Source organism: Seriola dumerili, unplaced genomic scaffold (genome assembly GCF_002260705.1).
Source record: "Seriola dumerili isolate Sdu_G_001 unplaced genomic scaffold, Sdu_1.0 BDQW01000105.1, whole genome shotgun sequence".
NCBI classification, from domain to species: Eukaryota; Metazoa; Chordata; class Actinopteri; order Carangiformes; family Carangidae; genus Seriola; species Seriola dumerili.
In genome coordinates this window covers 3099834-3121829 of record NW_019174360.1, presented here as the reverse complement: position 1 = coordinate 3121829, position 21996 = coordinate 3099834, and the positions used below count along the sequence as shown (strand labels likewise).

Below are 21996 nucleotides of genomic sequence, written 5' to 3'. Positions count from 1 at the left end.
TTTGCAGTAGATGTCAATTAAACAGCATTATATTCATCCTTTGGGCTTGGTACTGCATCCAGGCTATTTAAAGACAATCAATGCATGTGTTTTTTTTCCTTGGTATTTTAAGAACCTCCAAGAGGAGGAGCTCTGTGTAACTGCTACAGAGCTCCCTCAGCTGTATAGAAAGTAACCACATGTTGGCAGGGAAATACCGGAAGCTAAGCGGTTTTCCTTTCTAAATAATGTTTTTTTCTGGTTGAAAAAGATGAAATAGTTAAGAGAATTCTGAGTGGACTTTTTTACACTTGTTAAATATATTGTTAAAATGTATATGTAGAAGAGTGCAAATAGTGTTTATATATGTTTCTATAATATCTTATATTAAGGGGAGTTGTGTGAAAGGAAGGGAGAGAAAAAGGTCAATAAATTCAGTTTGAAGCTCTTGCACATTTACCCCTTCCGGCTTTTATTCTGAAAGGAATCACCAGAACTCCCGCTGTGTACTCTTGCCGGCTTGTCGCTGCTTTCCTTCCCTGCCGTCCACCTCTACAGCATGCAAATTACGGTGCAACTCCAATATATCGCAGATTGGTTAACTACAGAGCGCGCGGCGCGGCGCGAGAGGAGGACACCGTGCGCGCTTCTTTGATTTAGAGTGGACTTTTAAAAGATGAGAGAATAGTCTCTTTTTAATCCAAACACTGGTCTATTGTGGCAGCTCGAACCTGCAACTTAATCATAATTAACTGTGAGTGGCTGTGGGAGGAGGGCGACTCTCATCAACATCCCGGGACCGGCAGCTCGCGAGCCCCTCGCGCAACGGAATAATTAGTAACCCTTGTGTGTGACAGCTGTGTAAGAATCAAGAAAGACAGTGGACCCTGAGAGGACAAGCGGGGACTGACGGACCCTGTGAAGTTTCCTCGTGTGTCGGTCTGTTTTTAAGCAGCCCGCTGGACCGGAGAGAAAGTGTTGTAGAGGTTGGCCCCTCTTCAATGCGTCGGTTCCCCGCATCCACTGATGGACTGAGAACGGAGAAATTTGGAATAGGCTCCCTATTTTTTCATCAGTTTTAGTCGGTAAGTCACGAAGCAGGGGCACTAATGACATTTGTTGTGTGTACGTCTGTAAAACGTTGCACTTTAGAATGAGCTTAATTACTTTCTTTATGGACCAGGTGCGTTGGAAGGTTTCACTGCTGTATTTGCAGAATGGGCTAGGTAGCAAGGAATCCAGGTGTCCATTATGGGCAGGTTCCAACTAGCGAAAGTATGTTATATAGCAGTTGACCCTCTCATATTATACCTTTTAAAAATAATAAAGAACGCTCCTGTAAAATGTACAGTATGTGGGCTGCATGGCTATTTATCACTTGCATGATGGTACAGAAAGTCCTATAATAAAAGTGCCTGGACTTGACAGAGAGGGACCAGTGAGTTTTCCTGAGGGGACTCCATTACCTCCAGCACACCTGGCTGTTTGCCACACGCAGTTACTGTATCCTACGGCAGTGTGCAGGCGTATGGTAATCCAGACCGATGATGTGCCTGTACAATGCTTTTTACTCCATACTGAAACCCCTAACATCTTGCTTTAAATTGCTTTGGTTTTTCTGTATAGCCGGAGAAGCAGACCTCTGCTTGGTGACAGATTCCACTGCCTAATGGATCCTCTTTTTCTGGCATTTGGCCATAGCTAAATATAGTTGTTCCGTCTGAATATTCATATTTACATGTTACTGGTCACAGGTGTGTTTTTAATAGGGACAGCATTACGACTTCTGATCAAACTCAGCCAATCAGAATGGAGGATATCTGATTTATCAGAAAGAAGATGTCCGTTTTATCAGAAGCATTAATTCTCTGCTACAGTTAATCTCATTTACGTCATTAACCACACATTTCTGGTTATACTGTGGATCAGGACTGATTAAATACATTTTTACTTCAATCAAGCTTCATTTAATCAGTTTTTACTTTATCTTACAGGACTGCCTTTTTCTCCATTTGAGGGTGAGGTCCTATTTAAGTACAAGTTAATGAAGGAAAGAAGTGTCTAATTAGCTTTAAATTGTGAATTGCATAATTGAGTTTGGATACCAATTTTGTGCTTGGATGAATCAATGGTTGATAATTTAATAGCATAGTTATAAGTGCTCCATACCATAAATGTATAGAGTGCATAAGCCTAATGTGCCTGAATAACTTGGGATTCATTATTGATTGATGGTTTTTAAAGAGGGGTGAACCTATGTGGGCACAATTTAACAAATTATGCAAAATGCAGGATGTGCTTTATGCTGCTTTGTTCATGTTCTGGCTTCCCCCCGACATTCTGTAGTTAACAAGAGGTCTCCACACAATTAATTGAATTTACATTGACAGATATCACCTCCTTCTCTTCAGCCTCAGGACCACTAGTTTAATACCAATAATCATCCAACCATAGCAAATTGTTGACAAAAATCACAGGTTGTGGATATTAGGTGATTGATAGATCTCTATTGAACAAATAGCTTGCATTGAGGGGAAACACAAATGTGTGTTTGAATAGGTTTTGTTTGTTGTAATGTGTGAAACAGCAAAAGGAAATTGGTGTGATCAGTGCGAGCAGTCTGCAGTTTTAGGACTATCGGCTCAGAGGTAGAGGCATCATGAAACTTTATTAAAGCGCACTACTTTCTTACAGAGGAAGCCTGCAGATATATTGAAGAGCCTTTGCTTCTCTAAGACATGGAGAAAGAAGGCAGTGCCAGCCCACAGAATATTGAATCAGTCAAAAAAAAAAGGAGCAAGGGGCAAGGGAGTTGAACTAGCTCTTGCCTCTTGAGTGGGCGGATGTCATAATTATCATTTCTCCAGGATTGTGGTGGAGGGCCGTGGGCACTGGCAGAATCTCTGCAGATATGTGGGTGTAGTGGTGGTGTCGACCCTGTAGGGCAAGCCACATCACTTCCTATACAGAGGAAAAAGGGACAAGTCCCACCATAATTGGTGCCTGGGAACACTGCAGGGCGCTCCGGGAAGTTGATGGACGGCCAGAGCCGAGTACGCGTACATAAACAAGGCCGAGGACGCGTGCACAAGGACAAAAGCACACATTTGTGCACATGCACGCTAAAGCAATAGAGTGCAGGGGGCTCTAATCTGCTATCCCATGTCAGGCTGAAATGGAACAACCTCTAGCTGGATGCAACAAGTCTCACTGTCTCGCATTCTCCATCTTAGTCTCCTTCTCATTCTCTGTCTCAGCCCCCGAGCAAAAGTAGCCTGACTTTTAAGTATTAGTGGATGCAACGTAACTGTTGGTTGGTGACCTTCAAGTAAATAGGGGGGGGGGGTGTCTCTCCCCTGCTGTTAGACCAGGTCTCTGGTATTTAGGTTTCATGTTTTGCTGTGAAGTAGTGAAAATTGGAGTAAATGAGCAGGTTGGACTCAGAACTCTCTGTAAAACACGTTCTATGTAATTGTCCGACAAGACACTCTTTATTATTAAAAGTAGCTCTTGTCTGTTTGTGCTTAGTCACTCCTTGTTGTATTGCTGTTGTGTGTTATCTCAAACAACTGGAAGAAAATAGCCTCTTTCAGTAAAAGCTCTTCTTGCTTTAAACCTCTCTGTCAAGAGACATATAGGAGGTGGGAGCTCCAGGCCAGTGGATCTCTTATTGGAGTCTGGCGAGTCGATAGAGTCCTCGCAGGGCTCCAGACCAAGTTTTTCCACTTACTTAAAAATTTTAGGAACCTCAGTCCAAATGTAAGAACAGCACTTTAAATCATTTTCAACACAACAGATTCATGATTTTTTTAAAAGTTGTTGCTGATCAATGTTTTAAACTGAGATTTTCCAAAAAAATACTGATGCACACAGCAACATGGTGTTGAAAACAGACTTTCATGACAGGTGCTGAGTCTGACATCTGTCTATCTATCCCTCTTGCTTCATGCTGTATGAATATTGAAAAAACCTGCTGTTTGGAAAGTAGCACATGAAATATGATGGGCTGTGGTGAGCACTCTGATGAAATGCTCAGTGAGCAGATTATTTAGGACAATAAACAGCCCTTTGTCTTTGTTTGAAATGCAACACTCCCTTCTGTTGCATCAACGTCACGTGCGATCCGTGCACGCTTCTTTCACCAGACCTGCGGTGCATGCTGTGTTGCCTGTAAATGCACATAATCCTCAGTTTCTATTATGGTTATACGCATTCTAAGGTGCCTGGCAGTAACCCATCCAAAAAACAAATAAGGAACTAAGTGTGTTTAGGCGTTCTTTTCATTTGACTTTGAAGCTTTTTTCACCCTCTGCAGGTTTAAACAGGAGCTTCAGAATGCTGTCCAGCTTCTTTAAGTGCCCGCTGTGGCACTCCTACTTAATTGGTCTTGAAAGGTCTTGTTCAGTAGGACAGTGCAGGTCAGCTCAAGTCTCTGTAGTTGTTAAGTCATCAGACACTCAATTAACTCGTCCATAGTACGTGATCCAAAAAAAGAAAATGAAGGGGCAGAAAACCATGATACCTTTAACTAAATCTGCATTAAAGTTGCCGTCCTCAGTGTCTGGACAAGACTATTATGTAAAAATATACCTGTTTTATCAGCCTAACTCCCAGAGTGGGACTGCAGTACTGTTGAAGCATCACCCCCACTAACCCAGACTCCCCAGGTTTGTCCTGAGGCTCAAAACTGTCTCCTCAACATCAGTTTGAGCTTTACACTGTGGATTTCACTCACTGATGGTCACATTTTGATGTTCATGAATATCATGCAGGTTTTATTTGTCCCTCACTCATTCTATTTTGAGTAAGTGTACAGTAATTTGCACACAAACTTGTACAGGCTTGATATTTATCAGTCTTTCCACCTTGTAACCAGCTCATCCAGTTGAGGGCCACAGAGTGAAGCTATGTTCTAGTTCTCTGGGAATGTTTTCTACCCATAATTCCAGATGCCCTGTCTCTGTGTATTGTTTAAGTCTGCTCTGTCTGATACTTGTTATTTCCAGTGGTCGTAGACTGGATTCCCTTCAGGCACTTAGCATCAGTCTGCTCAGTGTTGGATGGGTGGAGTTTAACTCTATGGGCTCTGCATTATAAAGCAACTTACACTGATCCCAGTGTGACACAGGAATGAATTATGGTCTGTCTAGTGAATAAACAGGGAGCGCTGAGAGAGAATCAGGATAGGGGGTATGAATGATCCAACCAGTGACTCTCTGTCAGAGGTAAAACTTGCTTGTGCACGCTTTCCAAACAAGAGTCTGTGACTTTGTGCTAATCTTCTATCCTGGTATTACTTTTTTCTTCGACACTTTTGATATGTTTTTGCTAGGTTAGCTGAAAGCTAATCCACAGGGCTTAAAGTTAGAGTACTATTGTTTTGTTTATTTATATATTTTTTTCCTTCCATTTTTCTCATGGACATGTATGGGCTCAACAAATATTTCAACTCTCTTCATATTTAAATGTACAGTTACTTAGCAGAGTAAGTGATGGCACTGTAACCACCAGTTAAATATAAAATATATAATACAATCACATATGTCATTCACAATTTCAAACACATATATTTTATAATAGACTTCAGCCTAATTGTCACTTTAACGGATAGCATTCAGCTGTTACTTATGACTGCATCCACTAGCAGTTGTGATCATAAAAATAGCTAATGACTTTGTATTTGTTTGTCTAATTAGTAACCTCAGCAGGGTTCTGCCGGGGAACTGTGAGCATACAGTACAGTGCAATCCAAATCAGTTGTGCATCTGCCAAAAGGATGTCACAAAACAAAAGAAATACATGCATGGGACTATAATCTGTCATGAGTTTTACAGTGTCATTACATGCAATTATGTTTGTTTAATTACATAAGAATGTGATCATACTATGTACACTTTATGTTAATTTCTGTCAGTAAAACCAAACATGCATATCTACTTTACTTTTAGATAATCAAAATGATTTAACGTGAGACTGTTTTCTAGTTCTTGGCTCACATTTTTATAGAGCATGCATGTCATTTTGCTTTGAGACTCAAATGAAGGAAGTTTGTTGTTCACAAAATGACATGCATATTTGTGGATATGGATATGAATCACGGTGCGATTTGCCTCGTAGTCCTGTTGTCCCAACACTACAGAATGTTGGAGGTGGTGCCCTTTACATTGTTTATGCTCAGTAAGCAGGTCTGTCTACCTATAATGTCTGGCTCCTTTGCGACTGAAGCGTGTATATCAGACAGCACATCTACACCTATTTATGGAGTGAATCATAAGACTGTCATTACCATTACCCTGTGGCCTTTTTACTGAGGGTGGGTACTCCTTTTAAATGGGCAATTCAAACAGCTGGGAACAGATACAGACTGAGAAGACTTGGGATGATTATGTATGACATCCTAACTTGCTGACTATTTCCAGGCAACTAATTAACAACTGTACAGGATGAATTATTACTAAAATGATATTACTCTGCAACAGTCATGAGCAAAACTGCATTAGAATATATTTTTTCTTGGTAAATTGGCTTTGCTTTTGATGTGCCAGACTTTCCAGATACAGCTGCCTCTGTATTGACTATTCTGAATGAATTTATCTACAATTCCCCAGTCCTGCTGGGTACTGGTGAGTCACTGCTGAATAGAGCGCGCCCCTTTTTAAAGGGACAATAATGCAGACAGTAGATATACATCTGTTTGGTCCAGATGTCTTTCCTTACCAAACGCACCTTGATGCCACTATACACTTGTGTAATCTGCCTGCTCATTTCTGGAGAACTAATTACTGCGCATTAGTTAAACAGACCATTTGAAATGCAAGCCTGCTAAATCACGCTTGCCAGGGGAGCCGAGCCACCCCCTCCCTCCACACACAGTCTTTGTGCTTCTATTATTAGTGCTATCATGCATATGTTCTCTATCAGAAATTAAGGCCCACCAGCAGAGAACAGTAAGTGAGGCGGCTATGCAGTACACAAGGTAGGGAGAGGGAGGCTGTGTTTTTGTACTCTGATAACACAGATACAATATATAATGTGTCCATCTGTAAAGCCGTTTGGGCCCTACTGCTTATACATTCCCTTATGATCATCCGCCAGCTGTTAGAACGGCTGCATGACATGAGAAAGGACACAGCTGATCTCGCTTTTTAACAGGCCACTGATGATGTTTCTAAAGATGCAACCCTTGTAGCAGCCAGCAGAGCATGGGACATGATCCTCGCTCCCCTGGTCACCAAGGCTGTGTGCTTACAACACTGCCAAAAGGATCTTTGTTTCTGCATGGTGGAGCAGGTGATGGAGGAAGTATGGGTTGCTGGAGCATAACTCCTATCCAGGTCGGGAATGTGGGGGTGATTTAATAGTTGAAGGTGCACAAGTTTGGTCCAGTTGGTCTACTTGATGTTATACTGTGTTTCCTTGAACTGCTCAATATGTATTGATTTTGTGGATATCTCAAAGGAAAGCAGATAAATAGAAAAATATAGGCCAGTTAAGGAACTTGGGAAAGTGTGCACTATCCTCTGACACTGAAGCTGTGTACCATGAGCTGGAAGCCTGCCACTGTGGTAATTGCACAGGCTCTTGGTACCTACACTGAGATATACTTTGGCGTAAACTCAGACTGAGACACACAAGTTGCACTAATGAAAGAAAGAAAAAGGCTAATTTCATACCTGTTCGGAGTTCAGCAGCATGTGTTTGTTGCTTGCTGTGGGGTAAAGATTACGTCTACATTTTAGCTTTAACACATGAACCACTATTTATATGATTCTGACTCAGGGGACCTCAGACTTCAGTGAATTAAAATTTACTCCTTCAACCTTGCTTTTGTCAAGATCCATGAATCACCATGACTGCAGGTAGCCTAGCAATGAGGAGGGCTAAGGTCATAAAATGCTGAGAACTAAGGTGACTGTGAAGCCTTATAAAACAAGTTGAAGACCAAAAAAATTCTGGATTATCCACAAGATATCCACATGATATGTTATAACACAAATGTGGAGTGACTTTTATCAGTCTTGACGGAGTTGGGAGAATGGCTCTATCTGTCTGGGGCCACTAGGGATAACAAGCCTTTCATACTTGTACATCAAGTTGCCTCACACTACAGAAAAAGGAATTAGGCTTCTGCCTTATGGGCTATTTGCGGTTCCAGCGTGCTTTACTTACTCTGACAGTGACAAGGACAGAACATGACTATAGCTGTTTTCATATTATCTAAAAATAATGTCCTAAACTGTCAGCTGCAAAGTGTGCACGCTCCTCGGTACAGTTCAAATCCAGGTTTATGGTCTGTTGTCACATACTGTGTCTGTATTGTGTGTGTCAATTCACTGCAAACTATGACAAATGGATAGAGGATAAAAATAAGTGGTACTGCGGCGCTCTGGCCCTTTTGGCGCATGGTGCATGAAGCGTTCACAATCAATGGAAAGCAAGGGAAGGTGTGCTTTGTGCTCGTCAGTAAAGATTACACACTGAGTGCGAACCGTAGCTTTCCAAATGTATAGGGGATACTTTTGTCTTCCAGATGTTTGTCAAAGTCACAATCAGTCCAAGGTTGACTGGATTGGAAAACTTGTAAGAACCGGGATGATATATTTGTCAGTTTCAACATGATTGTAATTTGCAGTGAGTATCGCAGTGATGACTTTATCAGCACAGGTTCGGCAACATGTTTAGCTCCGTTGCTTATTCACACTACATAGACCAGTTGTGACAGTAAATCTAATGTCTCCAGCCTAATTATGCCTGTTGGTGGTGTGCTGGATGACAGCCAAGAAGAAAATGAAATGAAGTGGAAAAGAATATTTAAATACTCAATGTGATGGAGTGATGGAGTATGGCGCAGCGTCGTGGAGCCAAAGTGGTGAACCCCACTTCCTGTCTTTATGTTGTCTACCCTACTGAAGTGTCCATGAGCAAGACCCTGTAGACCAGTGTAAAGAGTTGTGAGTGATGTGCAGGCTTGTCCCTGTTCAGTCATTTCCTATGACGTTCTGTTGCTGATTCTTCTGGCTGTTAATATCAGCACCATCTTCTTAGCGTCGAGTAGGAGGAGTATATTATGTGTATTGATCATTAGTGAATATAATTAAATCTGATCAATAAGGAAAGACAGCAGTTTCTCAGAGCCGTGTTCTGTATCTGTGCGGCATATGAACGTGTATATTCATGACTGATCTGTGAGAGAGCGCCTGCTAGAATCGTAGAGAAGAAACCTCGTCACTGTGACACTGGGGAGGGGGGCACTAGATTCATGATGGGTGTATTCCATGATATTATGGAGCACTTCACTGCACAGGAACAATACAATACATAGAGCTGGTCCAAATAAAGTGTGAACATGCTATTTATGGGTGTGCAAGTGGGCAAAGCCTGTTGTGTATGTGACAGTGCCTGTAGGAAGGGCTCAATGTGTGATAAATATTACATTAACAGATTTTCTTCTCCACTTTGCCTCTGCCCCCCCCCCTCCACATATTTCTGTTTCCTCCTAATTCATCTCTTTTGCTGTTGGACAATGAGTTGACTTCGGTCACATGCATGATAGGAGATCTCATAGGGCTTCAGTAGATCTCTAATTGAATTGTCTGAGCAGCTAGAGATGCTCATTTGAATCTGGAAAAGAGAGCGCAGTGAAAGACTGGCACTGGAAGAGCATTTCATCTCCTGCGCCCGTCACGCCGAGTCCCATGCAACATTGATTGCCTGAAAAATGGATCAGTTAGACGAGTCTGTTTGAAACGCAGAAGAAAGGGCGCGTGCGGCTAATGCCTTTCCATATTTGCCCTCAGCAGAGTGTTATCATGCCTTACGTGATAACATCTGTTAATAGTCTTTGTTTCATTTCGAGTTGTCTTACGAGCCATCGGGGTCACAGCCATGACCACAACCACGCTCCTGAACAAGCAAATGCTGAGAAATAATGGAAAGAAAATGGCCAGAGTAATTTTTGGCACCAGGTTTTAGAGCCAGACTCTGAATGTTATCACTCTCAAAACAATACATATTTAATAGGTTTGACAAATTATATTTTGGTGTTTCATTATATTTCCCTCACATTATCTTCCACTGATAAACATGGGTAATTGGAGCTCATAGACAACCTAAGCTCTCTATTTTCTGCCTATTATTGGTTGAAGATGGTCATTTCTTAGCTGCTGTGATGTGTGGGAGGCTTTGGCGAAGTGTAACTTAACATTTTATTGTCTTTCATGCATTTTAGGGTAGCATAATCTGCCGGCACGCCTTAAAAGAATTAAAGCAACATAAAATCAGCCTTTTCTTTCCAGGTCTATATCTTTTGTGAAATCCATATAAATATTAGATCAGAGGCCCCTGTGGTAAACTGCTACCATATCTCTGGCTCTGAAGCTGTAAAATGAAAACCTCTAGATATATTAAGATGACATGAAATGCTTCCTTGTTCTGCACTGCTTACCATTTAAGAAATACCTTTGACACTAGTGTTTTATCTGCACAATTACTGGTTTTGTTAATGAGATATAATGAGCTGCCATTTTGAAAGATTCTTCAATGATGGGTCTCCCTATTGTTGTTGCGCCGTGCAGGCTGACTCCGAGCACTGGCTGTCCCTGGAGCCAAGAACATGGCAACTAATTATTCTGCTGTATTCTGTCTGATGTTGTGAGTCCCTGTACAAAATTAGTGAAATTGATAATTAATGCATTTAGTTTGCGAACTATTATTTGACTCTGTCTATTGCAAGAGGAGAGCGTTGACATTTATTTTCTTAAATTCTTGTGATGAGGAGCATTTCATACTCTCCAGTATTTTTTGTGATAGTTCAGTTTTTCACTCATCCGTGGAGTGAGGAGTGTGAGCCCTGGATCTGTTGTGGCTGCAAATGCTTAGAGTGACCTTGAGGTGTATGCCCACATATATCAAATATGTTGGAGATGGTGTTGGCTTGGGGTTTTTTTTTTTTACTTTACTCAGCAGCACAAAAATGTATTGAGACACAGTGAAAAAGGGGAAAAAAAAGGTGAAGGAGAAAGAAGAGACAAGAGTGATGTTATAACTATCAAATTCAGTTTTTGTCTGTGGATGTGAAAGCTTCTCTCTGTCAGGTTTTTGGTCTTCTCCTCAGGAGTGTGTGGGGCTAGCAACGCTTCTCATCTGAGCTAACTACAGTAATCTGATATATATCTTTAACATTTCTGATTACAATTGGGAAAGGATTACATTCTGTATGCGTTCAGTTTGAACTAGGCTTGTCTTGTCTAGTGAGAATGAAGGTTTCCAGATGCTAATCAGATTCGTTAACAAGAACAGCTGTGTCTTCCTTCCATATCTTATTGCTTTGAAGAATTCAGTTCGTTAACAGTGGATATCTAGTTCTGCTTGATCACGGGAAGAGACATCTTCCCATGGCATCTCCACCAGTCCCTTGAGAGTGATGTAGCCTTTGATCCATTGTGATTTTAGTCAAATTAATGTAATGGATTTCGATGTGGTGCTGAAGGCTCTCAACATTAAATTCACATTTCAGCGTTTCCCTTGTCATTCAACATTAAATCCTGCTTACAATGAAGTTTAAATTCTCCTCATAGGAGCTTTGCTTCACTGCTTGAAGAACAGTTGGGAACAATGTATTAACACAACCAGATTAACAGTATAAGAAATCTGATTGATGAATATAGGCTTGGTCTATATTGTGATCGGTTCCCTTTCAGTCCAGTCGAGTGTGAGTTAATTGGCTGAACAATAAAGACACATCCATTCATTTTCAGTCCTTTGTGTAGGATGCCTGTTTTAAATTTAGATGTGACATGGACTCAAAATGGACTGAAGTGACTTGTGCATTTGTATGAGTCACACTGAGTAAGTCTTTGTTCAGATGAGTCTGCATATAAAGGGCACAAAATCAGTCAAACGAGAAAGTCATTTTTTAAAAATGTACCATTATCCCACTGTGAGTCACTGGAAGAGATGCTGTCTTACTGTCATGGCTCAGTCTGTGAAATGTATTTAACCATTGGTAAAATTCAGCGTCCAGGTTGATGCTGTGGATTCTGATGACTGTTTTCTGTGCATTATTACAACTCCGATTAGCAGCTACACTTGGTTTGACGGCCATTTCTCAAGTCCACACAGGCCACAGCATTGCTAAGTAGTGTAAAGGCCACAGAGGAGTAAAGCATTCACCAATAAAAGCAGACATGATACTGATAACTTCAAGTATGAGTATTATTTAAAATTAAGAAGGGTAGAGTAATAGACGTGAACATGGTTTGCCTTTTCCTATTATATATTTTTCATGCATTTTCACTATATAAAGACAGTTCGACACAAATGCTTTCATCCAAGATGAGTGTGACTTCCCTTCATGCATACAATGCACCCATAAATGTCATTTTACTCTATTACACTTTTACACATACAACAACAGAAGTTCAAGTGATGTAACACATGACAGTTGAATGACATTTGACATGAATGACATTGAACATCACTCATTCATTCTCAGACATCTAAACAGAGGGATTATTCAGACCCATACGTTTAATTTGTGTCAGCCTTTGCATGACGTGTATAACAATGTGCACTTAATGTTCTTTTCTCTCCTCCCCACCCCCTCTGCCCATGCCTCTACCCTTTCTTCACAGATATCTCAGACCGAAATGGTGCCCTGTATCATTTTCATCGCCTTGTTTGTCACTGCGGTGCGATCCCAAGATATCCATCCCTCACAGGCATCATCCTCTATTAGTGAGTCTTGTGACTCCTTGTGCTCCTGCGAGGGGAAAGATGGCATCCTTCATCTGAACTGTGAGCAGAGAAACATCAGCAAAATCTCCCAAATCATAGTCCCGTCAGGTGTGCCCTTCCACCTGAACCTTTACAAAAATGACTTGGTTGAGCTGCGCGCTGAGGAAATGGAAGGGCTTAAGAATGCCCTGTCACTGCACATAGGGGGTAATAGCATACAAGAGCTGGAACCAGGGGTCTTTAGCGCTCTCGGTTCACTTAAAAAACTCCACATAAATAGCAATTTCCTCGTCACTCTGAAAGAGGACACTTTTCAAGGCCTGGTGAATTTGGAGTTTCTCCAAGCTGACACAAATTTTATTCGGGTCATCGAGCCAGGGGCCTTCAACAAACTGATCCGCCTCAAGGTCCTCATCCTGAATGATAATTCCATCGAGTTTTTACCCAGCAACATTTTCCGGTTTGTGCCCCTCACGCACCTGGACCTGCGTGGAAACAAGCTGCAGACACTGCCTTACGTGGGGTTTTTGGAGCACATCGGCCGGATAATGGAGCTTCTCCTGGAGGACAATGACTGGGTCTGCGACTGTGACATTTTACATTTAAAAATCTGGATGGAAAACATGAGGGCCCAGTCTGCAATTGGGGATGTGGTATGCAGCACACCACATCACCTTAAGGGAACCATTCTGGCTAAAGTGAAGCGGGATGTTCTGTGCCCGTCTCATGCAGATATTAACCTGGAGGAGCCATCAAAGTCGCTGGATATGGTCGTTACACCCTCGTCCAAAGTGTCTCAGGTTCCCAAGTTGGTCAACGCCAAAGATGACGCCAAGGTACCGACCCCCTCTCACTTTCCTGGCAGCCCTTGTGTGGAACACTGTTCCTGTCACAATCACCCTGTGGCTGGGTTTTTGATGCATTGTCAGGACAGAGGGATTCAAAAGGTGTCGGATATCGGAATACTTCAGCAAAGTCCCACTAAACTGGTCATGACGGGAAATATGATTCAGAAACTCTTGAAATATGATTTCGTCACCTATGATAGTTTAGAATTGCTCAACCTGGCAAACAACAGAATTGATTACATTGATAATGAAACTTTCCTCAGCCTGAGCAGTTTGAAAAAACTGTATTTGAATGGTAACAGAATTGAGAAACTGTTTTCCACAATGTTTGTGGGGCTCCACAACCTTGAATACCTGTATCTGGAATACAACCTTATCAAAGAGATTGCCCCAGGCACATTTAATCCCCTGCCAAACCTGAAGCTGCTGTCATTAAATAACAACCTGCTCAGCTCTCTTCCCGCGCAGATATTTCGCAACGTGCCCCTCACCAAATTAAACCTGAGGAAAAATCTACTTATGCACCTGCCAGTGAGCAACGTGCTTGATCAACTCGACTCACTGGAGCAAATTTATTTAGAGGACAACCCCTGGGACTGCAGCTGCGACTTGCTCAGCCTCAAACAATGGGTGGAGAAACTCAGAAAGGACACAGTGGTGGGCTCCATTTTGTGTCACACCCCAAAGAACGTGATGCAGGCTGAGCTTAGAAGTGTTCGTCATGAGACTCTGTGTCCCGGTTTAGGGACCTACTACCCTATGTCTCCAGGTGGCGAGGAGAGTGTGACAGCTACACTGGGGCCTGACAGCAGCGGCAAGAGTTTGTTCAGCCCACTCACAGACACTGTCCCACTCTCTGTGCTCATCTTAAGCCTTCTTGTTTTTGTCCTCATGATTATATTCTGCTCGGCAGGGCTGGTGGTGTTTGTAGTACACCGCCGGCGGAGAAGGGCGAAGAAAAAAGCAGCGGAGGAACAGCCCAGAGAAAACACCAACAGTAGTCCCATCCACTTACATTACAGCATGTATGGGCAGAAAACTACACACCACACTCTGACCCAGAGAACAGGGTCTGCCAGTCTGTATGAAGAGAGATCACATAGTCCTATTGTTCAGATCTGCCGCAACCCCACCTACTGCTCCCAGCACAAGGAGCACGACGCAGATTTGGATTATAGCCTGGACGAGCCGGGCGCTAAGCACCACCTCTGCCGGAGTATCATGGAGAAGGAGAACACGTCTCCTCTCACGGGAAATCCCAGCTCAAAGTTCAGACCCATGACTGGAGAGTGCCCTGCAGAGTTCGTCACTCTTGGGAATCCCAACTCCTTGTACAGGAACATACTGGAGCGGGAGAAGGAGCTGCAGCAGCTTGGAATAACGGAGTACCTTAGGAAAAACATGCCCCAGCTTCAGTCTGCTGTGGACATGCAGGTCCCGGGGCACCAGGAGGAGTTAAAGCTAATGGAGACAATTATGTACACAAGACCACGTAAGGTCATGCTTGAGCAAACTAAGAATGAGTACTTTGAACTCAAAGCTAACCTGCATACTGAGCCAGACTACTTGGAGGTTCTGGAGCATCAAACTGCATTTAACTGAGCTTAAGCAGCAGAAAAAAGAAACGACGTATATTATGTTTTGAACCAAGTGCCTTGTACTGTTTGCCCTCTTGTTCCACAGTGTGAAATATGTATCATGGGAACATCACTTTAAGTTTTACTGTAGCACAGAATGTAACTGGTTTATTTTTGTGACCTTGTATTTGTTGACAGCCATGTTATGTAGCTGGTGAACAGTGTCATATATTTGGCCAAATGTAACTTAAAGAAGCTGTCGCCGTCTGTTGAGCAGACCTGGGTTGAAACCCTCTTTGAAATTCACTCAATCAGCGTTTTACGATTGATTCAATTTCCATGGTGTTACTGCAGCCAAATGAATTGATCCACAGCAGCACACACACACACCCCCACGTCTGACAGGATAAAGCAGATGTTTGGAAAGACGGGAGTGAATTTCAATCACCACTTGACCCAGAATTGCTGTTTAATCAGTCTATCCTGACTCTGGGTATGACCTGATTACACCCTCTGTCAACATAAGCCAGCTGGATCGCTGTAACCAGAATGCTCATTGTGCCGTAGAGTCAGCAAAATGCCAACATTGGAAAACAGCGATAGGAGTGGTGGTTCCACGGCTATTCTCCTGTCACTTCTTCGGATCGACCCATCCCACTGCTCAGCTGCAGTCTATGGGGTCTTTATTTATTTTTATACAAGCTGATGATACTCACAGAAAGGATGTTATTTTTCTCTCAATCAGTAAATAGAGCACTTAAAGTACAGTATATAATACACAACTGTAATCTTGTAAAAATGCATTGCACTAATCCAATGCCATAAGATGGTGCATGACAATCAACAAAGTCCTGCTGAATTTTTTTTTTTGAATTTCTGCCAGAAAAAATGAGCCACAAATGTGTATGATCCTTCAGTGTGTGTGTATGTGTGTGTGTGTGTGTGTGTGTGTGTGAGAGATCGTGTTTCACGTCACTATTTTATGTCTGGCGATACTGAAACAGCATTCAGGAACGTTGCTCCCTCCTCATGCTGTCATTGGCTGATCTGGAACTGTTGGAACTGATCAGAGGCGGGGCATATTAACCTGTTAGCACATGAATGGTTACTGTTGAAGCAACATTACCCAAGACCACGCAGACCAACCTTTCTCTGTTTCTCAGCTCGTATTAAAAGCAGTGGACCGCTGGCGACTGACATTTTTTCCAACGTGGACATTGTCACTCTTCAGGATTTATACCACACCCTCCATTCATACTCTTGGAAACTCATTCAACTTTGAAACAGTTCATGTAAGCACACACTCTGTAGCTTTTCTACTTAACTAGATTTATTATTTATTCTGTATATTTTGTATATACTTATGTTCCATTATATCTATGGTTTTTGTGTGCCTTCAGTGCTGTACAGAATATAAACAGAAGTTGTAACTGAGAAACAGGAAATAAAGAATTGCAATATTACATGAAGGTGGAAATGAATTTATGGTTCAACTTTAACTCCAGATTGTTACAGCTGCTGCTTCTCTGCAGTGCAGTGTGTCTGCTAACTGACCCACCGCTCGCCCCGACCGAAACAGAATGGCGTTATCAGCCGTCCACAGTGCAGATGTATACTGTACGTGCATACATGTACTTGTGTAAACACCATTTGGTTGTTTTCCTGCTGTGTGAATAATTCCCCCCCCCCACACACACACACACACACACACACACACACACAAACAGCTCAAACCTAGTCCTTAATCACACAACAATGGCTGCAGGGTTTTTTCACCAGCCGTGCTTTTCTGCATGACTTTCATTTCCTCCTTCTCTCTGGGGAAACACTGGACCCTCTCTAATTCCTCCATTTTCTATCATAATTGATGTATCTGAAGCTCCTTTACAAGAACACACACGTAACCTCTCAGTTGGAAGCGCCCAGGCGCACAGACACACATGCAGCACTCATACAAATACAGATGCCAACCACGAACATGAATAAATAAATGTTTATAGATTTGTGTGCAGACACACATCATTTAAACTCATAGAGACAAACAGATCTGTACGCGCACACACACACATACACACACACACACTCACACAAACTCACTCACAGCAGGGAAGACGAATTATCCTCTGCAGCTTGATCCTGTGAGACTCATAAGTAATATTCTCCTCTAAAGGTGAGACATTAGTAAAGTGCAGAACTGTGTTCAGAGTGATTCTTTACTTTAGGGGCTGACTTCAAATAAATGGAGTCACTTATGAACTAAAGCTCACCAAGGTGCCCGTCTTCCTGCAAACAAACTGCGCCGTTAAATTTGTTTAATTAGATAATATAAACTCAGAACAACTCAAAAGGTAATGAAGTATATAAAATTTTTCCTGTTTAGTCATATTCAATTTAGAGTCAGGGTGACCCAGCGTCTTAATTACGTGTCCAAAACATTTTGTACGTCTTTTTGATTTGATTTGATTTTCCCCTTAGATTATCTGAATTGTTCTAAATGAAAGAAAAACATGGCTGAAGGGAAAATATATTATAAAACATTTTCCAATTATCAGGCTTATTTTCATTGTAAATGTTTAGTATTTGTCACCAACACTGTACATCATGTAGCGTCTTCATCTGACACTTGCTAACATGCTGACATCCTCTCGCTTTAACATCACAGGTTCGCCCACGTAGCAGGTAATGTGATGAGGTTTTGCTGCATGAATTTACACAACAATGATGAAAAATGGTGGGACATTACAGCTAAGTACCTCTTGCTCAGTATAAGCTATGGAAACCTGGCTGTAATGACTATGGATTTTCATGTTTTGAGGCACCTGCTGCAATGTAACACTGTTGTCCACACGCTGATGTACCTACTATAATCACATGTAAATCAATTACATGGACGCACGAATAATGGTGCTAATTGTAGCATTCACAATAAGCACAAAAGTGTAATGGTAACCACTGATGAAAGGTATACAGTATGTTGTTTAGACACACAAAGCACACAGTCTGGATTCACCGAGTCAAACAAACTCACAGACTTGAACTCAAACAATACGCCAGTAACCAACTGTGACTATTTACAATTCATTTTGAACACTGCCTTTGTTTGTTTTGCACCACAGCTAGAAGAGAATCATTTCTTGTGACCTGAAATGTAATTGCCAGACTGAAAAATAAGGTGGTTTTTTTTTTTTTTTTTTTTTTTTTTTTACACATGAGCACTCAAAAACAACAGCAAACATAAATAATTCTTTTGATACACCAAATAACACATTACATTATTGTAATGTTAGTATTTGTATTCCCTCCATTAAGGCAGGCAACAGAGAGGACTTATTGGAGCGTCCAGTGTCTCATTTGCACTGCAGATGATATATTAGCTTTATTAGCAAAATGCTTTCAAAGAGCGGTCTGAAAAATCTATATCATCTCACCCAGTTATTATATTATAAAATGGTCTATCTGTTACATTGTCCTCCAACCACAGGCCATTAATATTCATATCTGCGAGCACAACAACAGAACATCTCTTCTGGGCGTCGTTATCGATCCCTCTTTTGCATCCAAGAGCATCACCAGGTTCTTTATAGTAAGCTGCAGTCAATTAATGCCTCGCACATTACATTATTCAGACTGCACCTCTTCCTTGCCTTTTAATTCCTCCTGGCATTTAATGAGCAGTGAGTGGCAGAAATACAGAACAATCGCGCTGTTGGATATATAATTGCTGGAGGACAAGAAGGGGCTCAGTGCATGCATGAGGTGGAGAGATGCAGGTCTAAATTTGAATTTAGTTACTCTTCCTCAGGCGTGGATGAAGTCATCAGGATTAGTAACCTATGACAGTGGTGACCTACCTAGAATTAGTAACCTATTCTATTTGCTCTAAGTGAGTCAGATAAACACTAACATGATACAGGTTCTATGGGAATCAGTTTATTAAGCCAAAGCAGCTGAAGTAAGTCTTACATTCATGGAGGTCCATTTTTGGTTAAATGTATTAGAGAGGTACTGATTCAACTTTATGGTCATTTGAAGAATTTAATTAAAACAATAAAACAATTTAATTATTCAAAATGTAGCCTTATGTCATCTCTGGAGGTGCTTTCAGACAGCGAGCAGTCTGGTGTCTGAGCTCCCTGAATCGCACACCTCTTCACCAGCAGATAAAAATATCCAGTATCATTGAAGAGAAATAATCTAGGAGCAACATCATCTTCAAAGTTTGAGAGTCTTGGTGCGGGTCAATAAATAACATTTTGTGATGCATCGCATCACAACATGCACGTATGCAGAGGGCTGTTCGTAGGAGTGGAGGTCACCGAGAGCATCGCTCCCCTGAGAAAAATTACAATACATCGACAGCAACTGCTCGCTGTCTGAAATCACTTTGAGAGTGTAGAATGTAGCACAGGACTGAAGAACTATGACAGCGTTTTTTTGAAGCTGTAACAGACCTGTCTGCATCATGTGATTTTCAACGAGTAGTTCTCAACCTAGCAAGGTATTAAGAATTCATCAGCCTTTGCAGTGACACTACAAGCTGCTTTAAAATTCTCTCCACGTCATGTCTGACGCTGGATTCCACCGGTGGTCACTTTCATTGACGGAGCATTATTTAGAATGAAGCGCACATCCACCAATACCTCCAAACAACCATCCAGTTTCTGCTTTTTACTACTCAGGGTCACGGTGCGGGGAGGAATCCCAGCATGCACCGGGGCAGTGGAAGGCAGACACGCATAAATTGCAAGTTTATGTAAAGTGATACAGAGCATTGAGCAGGTTAGAGCATAAAAAATTTGCATTAAATCTATTAAAATGTCAGCTGATGCTGTAATTGTTGCCAAAGGTGTTTCTAATGTATTCCACAGACGTATACATGACTCCTCATATATTCCACTGAACTCAATTAGATTTTATCTGCACTTGGTTCCTTCTTATTTTTGTCAGTGTGTGTATTCAAGGCACTGAAGTGACATTAATCCATATCATAAGTGTCCACATGCTGTGGAGTGTGTTCAGGAGCCTCAACCATGAGGGGGGACTTTGTCTGTCAGTACACCCCCGCTTCCTGACTGAACTGTAGTCTGTTACACAGCTCTACCCTGGGGGCGATCTTATGATGCCGGCTGCCAAGCAGAGCAGCTTGCTATGAAGCCGTGGACATTGAGCCCCTATCCTGTTGTTCACTTGGCACACTGTTTAAACACAAAGCCGGTGACCCAATTTTTGCATCTGAACATCAGAAGTATTTAGTCATGGGATGTACTGTATTGAATCGTTTGTTCAGAGAGCGGCCTCACAGGTATAGCGGATAAAAACCTGTTATATGAAAGGGAGAAATCCCTCAAACCGCACGTTAAAACCGTCCTCTGACAATAGATTTTTGAAATTTCTGGCTGTGTTTTGTTGTTTGTTTGTTGTAGACATTACACTGAGGCGTTTTCAGTGCCACTGCTGTGTCACTCTCTCTCTGAAGCCACCGCTCTGCACCAGTTTCCCCGCCCCACGTAGCCTCAATAGACCAGAATGCAATGCAGCTCTTGAGCACTGAGCTTTAAGTGTCTGATTTCTTCTACTCATGGAAAAAAATAGTCTTACAAACTTCAGTAATGTCTCTATATGCACAGATCACAGCTGAAAGTTCAGGTATTTTCTCTGGCATTCTGGGAGATGCAGGAAATAACTACCTGGACTTGACACAAGAGGGTACAGTGAGAGAAAGTGGGCGCCAGACAAAAGTAAATTACAGCACTTCATCACCGAAAAAAGCTCCTGGAACGTGTCGAAAATCCCAGTTTAATGATATATAACAGTGTAAAAGTATCTAAGGGAGGATTTCTCCTTTTAATGGAGTGTGTGCAGTATTTTATCAGGTGTTACATACAGTACAGCGCAGCTCCGTGAAAATGGATGGGGAGTAATAGAGGAAAATGTAGAGTGTGAGTGAGACCATAACCAATAGATGGATTAAATGGTGGGCAACACTGGGACGTACAGATATAGATTGTGTTTTATGAATAGTATTGATTTGTTCTGTTCTCTTCAAAAGAGCTTTTTTTTTATCTTAAATCCATTGGGAAACAATTACTGTTTCAAGGAGTCTAGTGTATTGATTATCCTTGTTGATCATACAGGAAGTGATACAGATAAGGGGATTGCATTAGACACATTTGTAAGCTTTGAGCCGAAAAACCTTTATCTCAGTAGAGGATATACACTGATATGATTCAACCCCCATCAATTATCCGCTACCCGCTGTGGATCTATAGGATGTCTTTGGATTTAAATGAGGCCACATGAGTAAAATGTAGCTCAGCATCAGGATGTCATTTTTAATCTGAGAGCACACCAGATGCCACTTCAAAAAGGAAACAAAAAGTTGAAATCCAAAGTATTTCTCTCTAATATTAAACATTTAACACAAAATAAAACACATTCAATACTTAAAAACTGATCTGCTGTCAAAAAAATATCTAAAATAACTGTTATAATCCTTTGTAGAGGCGTTTCCTGTAGCTGCTTCACAATAAAAGCCACAGAGTTGAATGCTTCTAATGGTAACTAGCAGAACTAGGACATCTTTGTTTGTTTGTTTGCATTAGCAGTAACTGAAATCCTGCATGAGACTGGCAGACACCACCACTAACAATGAAAGCTAGCTCCTATATAGAGAGATGATTAAATTGCCATATATAGTATCAAAACTGAGTTTGACTTCATTGACATTTTATAGTATGACATTAAAAAAAAAAGAAAAGTCCAGTCTCCTTCAAAACAGAGGACAGACACCTCTGATGTTAAAATACCCAGAACTGTGTGTGTGTGTGTGTGTGTTCATCTAGGACCACGCTGCTCTG

At 41.6% G+C, this 21996-nt stretch overlaps 1 protein-coding gene across 1 annotated transcript; it reads left to right on the top strand.

The window, feature by feature from the left end:
* The first annotated feature begins 1000 nt into the window (after positions 1–1000).
* slitrk6 (SLIT and NTRK like family member 6) lies at positions 1001–16575 on the top strand. The gene is made up of 2 exons (XM_022746529.1): positions 1001–1064; positions 12612–16575. The coding sequence occupies exon 2, from the start codon at positions 12627–12629 to the stop codon at positions 15162–15164; it is 2538 nt and encodes an 845-aa protein (XP_022602250.1). The 5' UTR covers positions 1001–1064; positions 12612–12626; the 3' UTR covers positions 15165–16575.
* The last annotated feature ends 5421 nt before the right edge of the window (positions 16576–21996 follow it).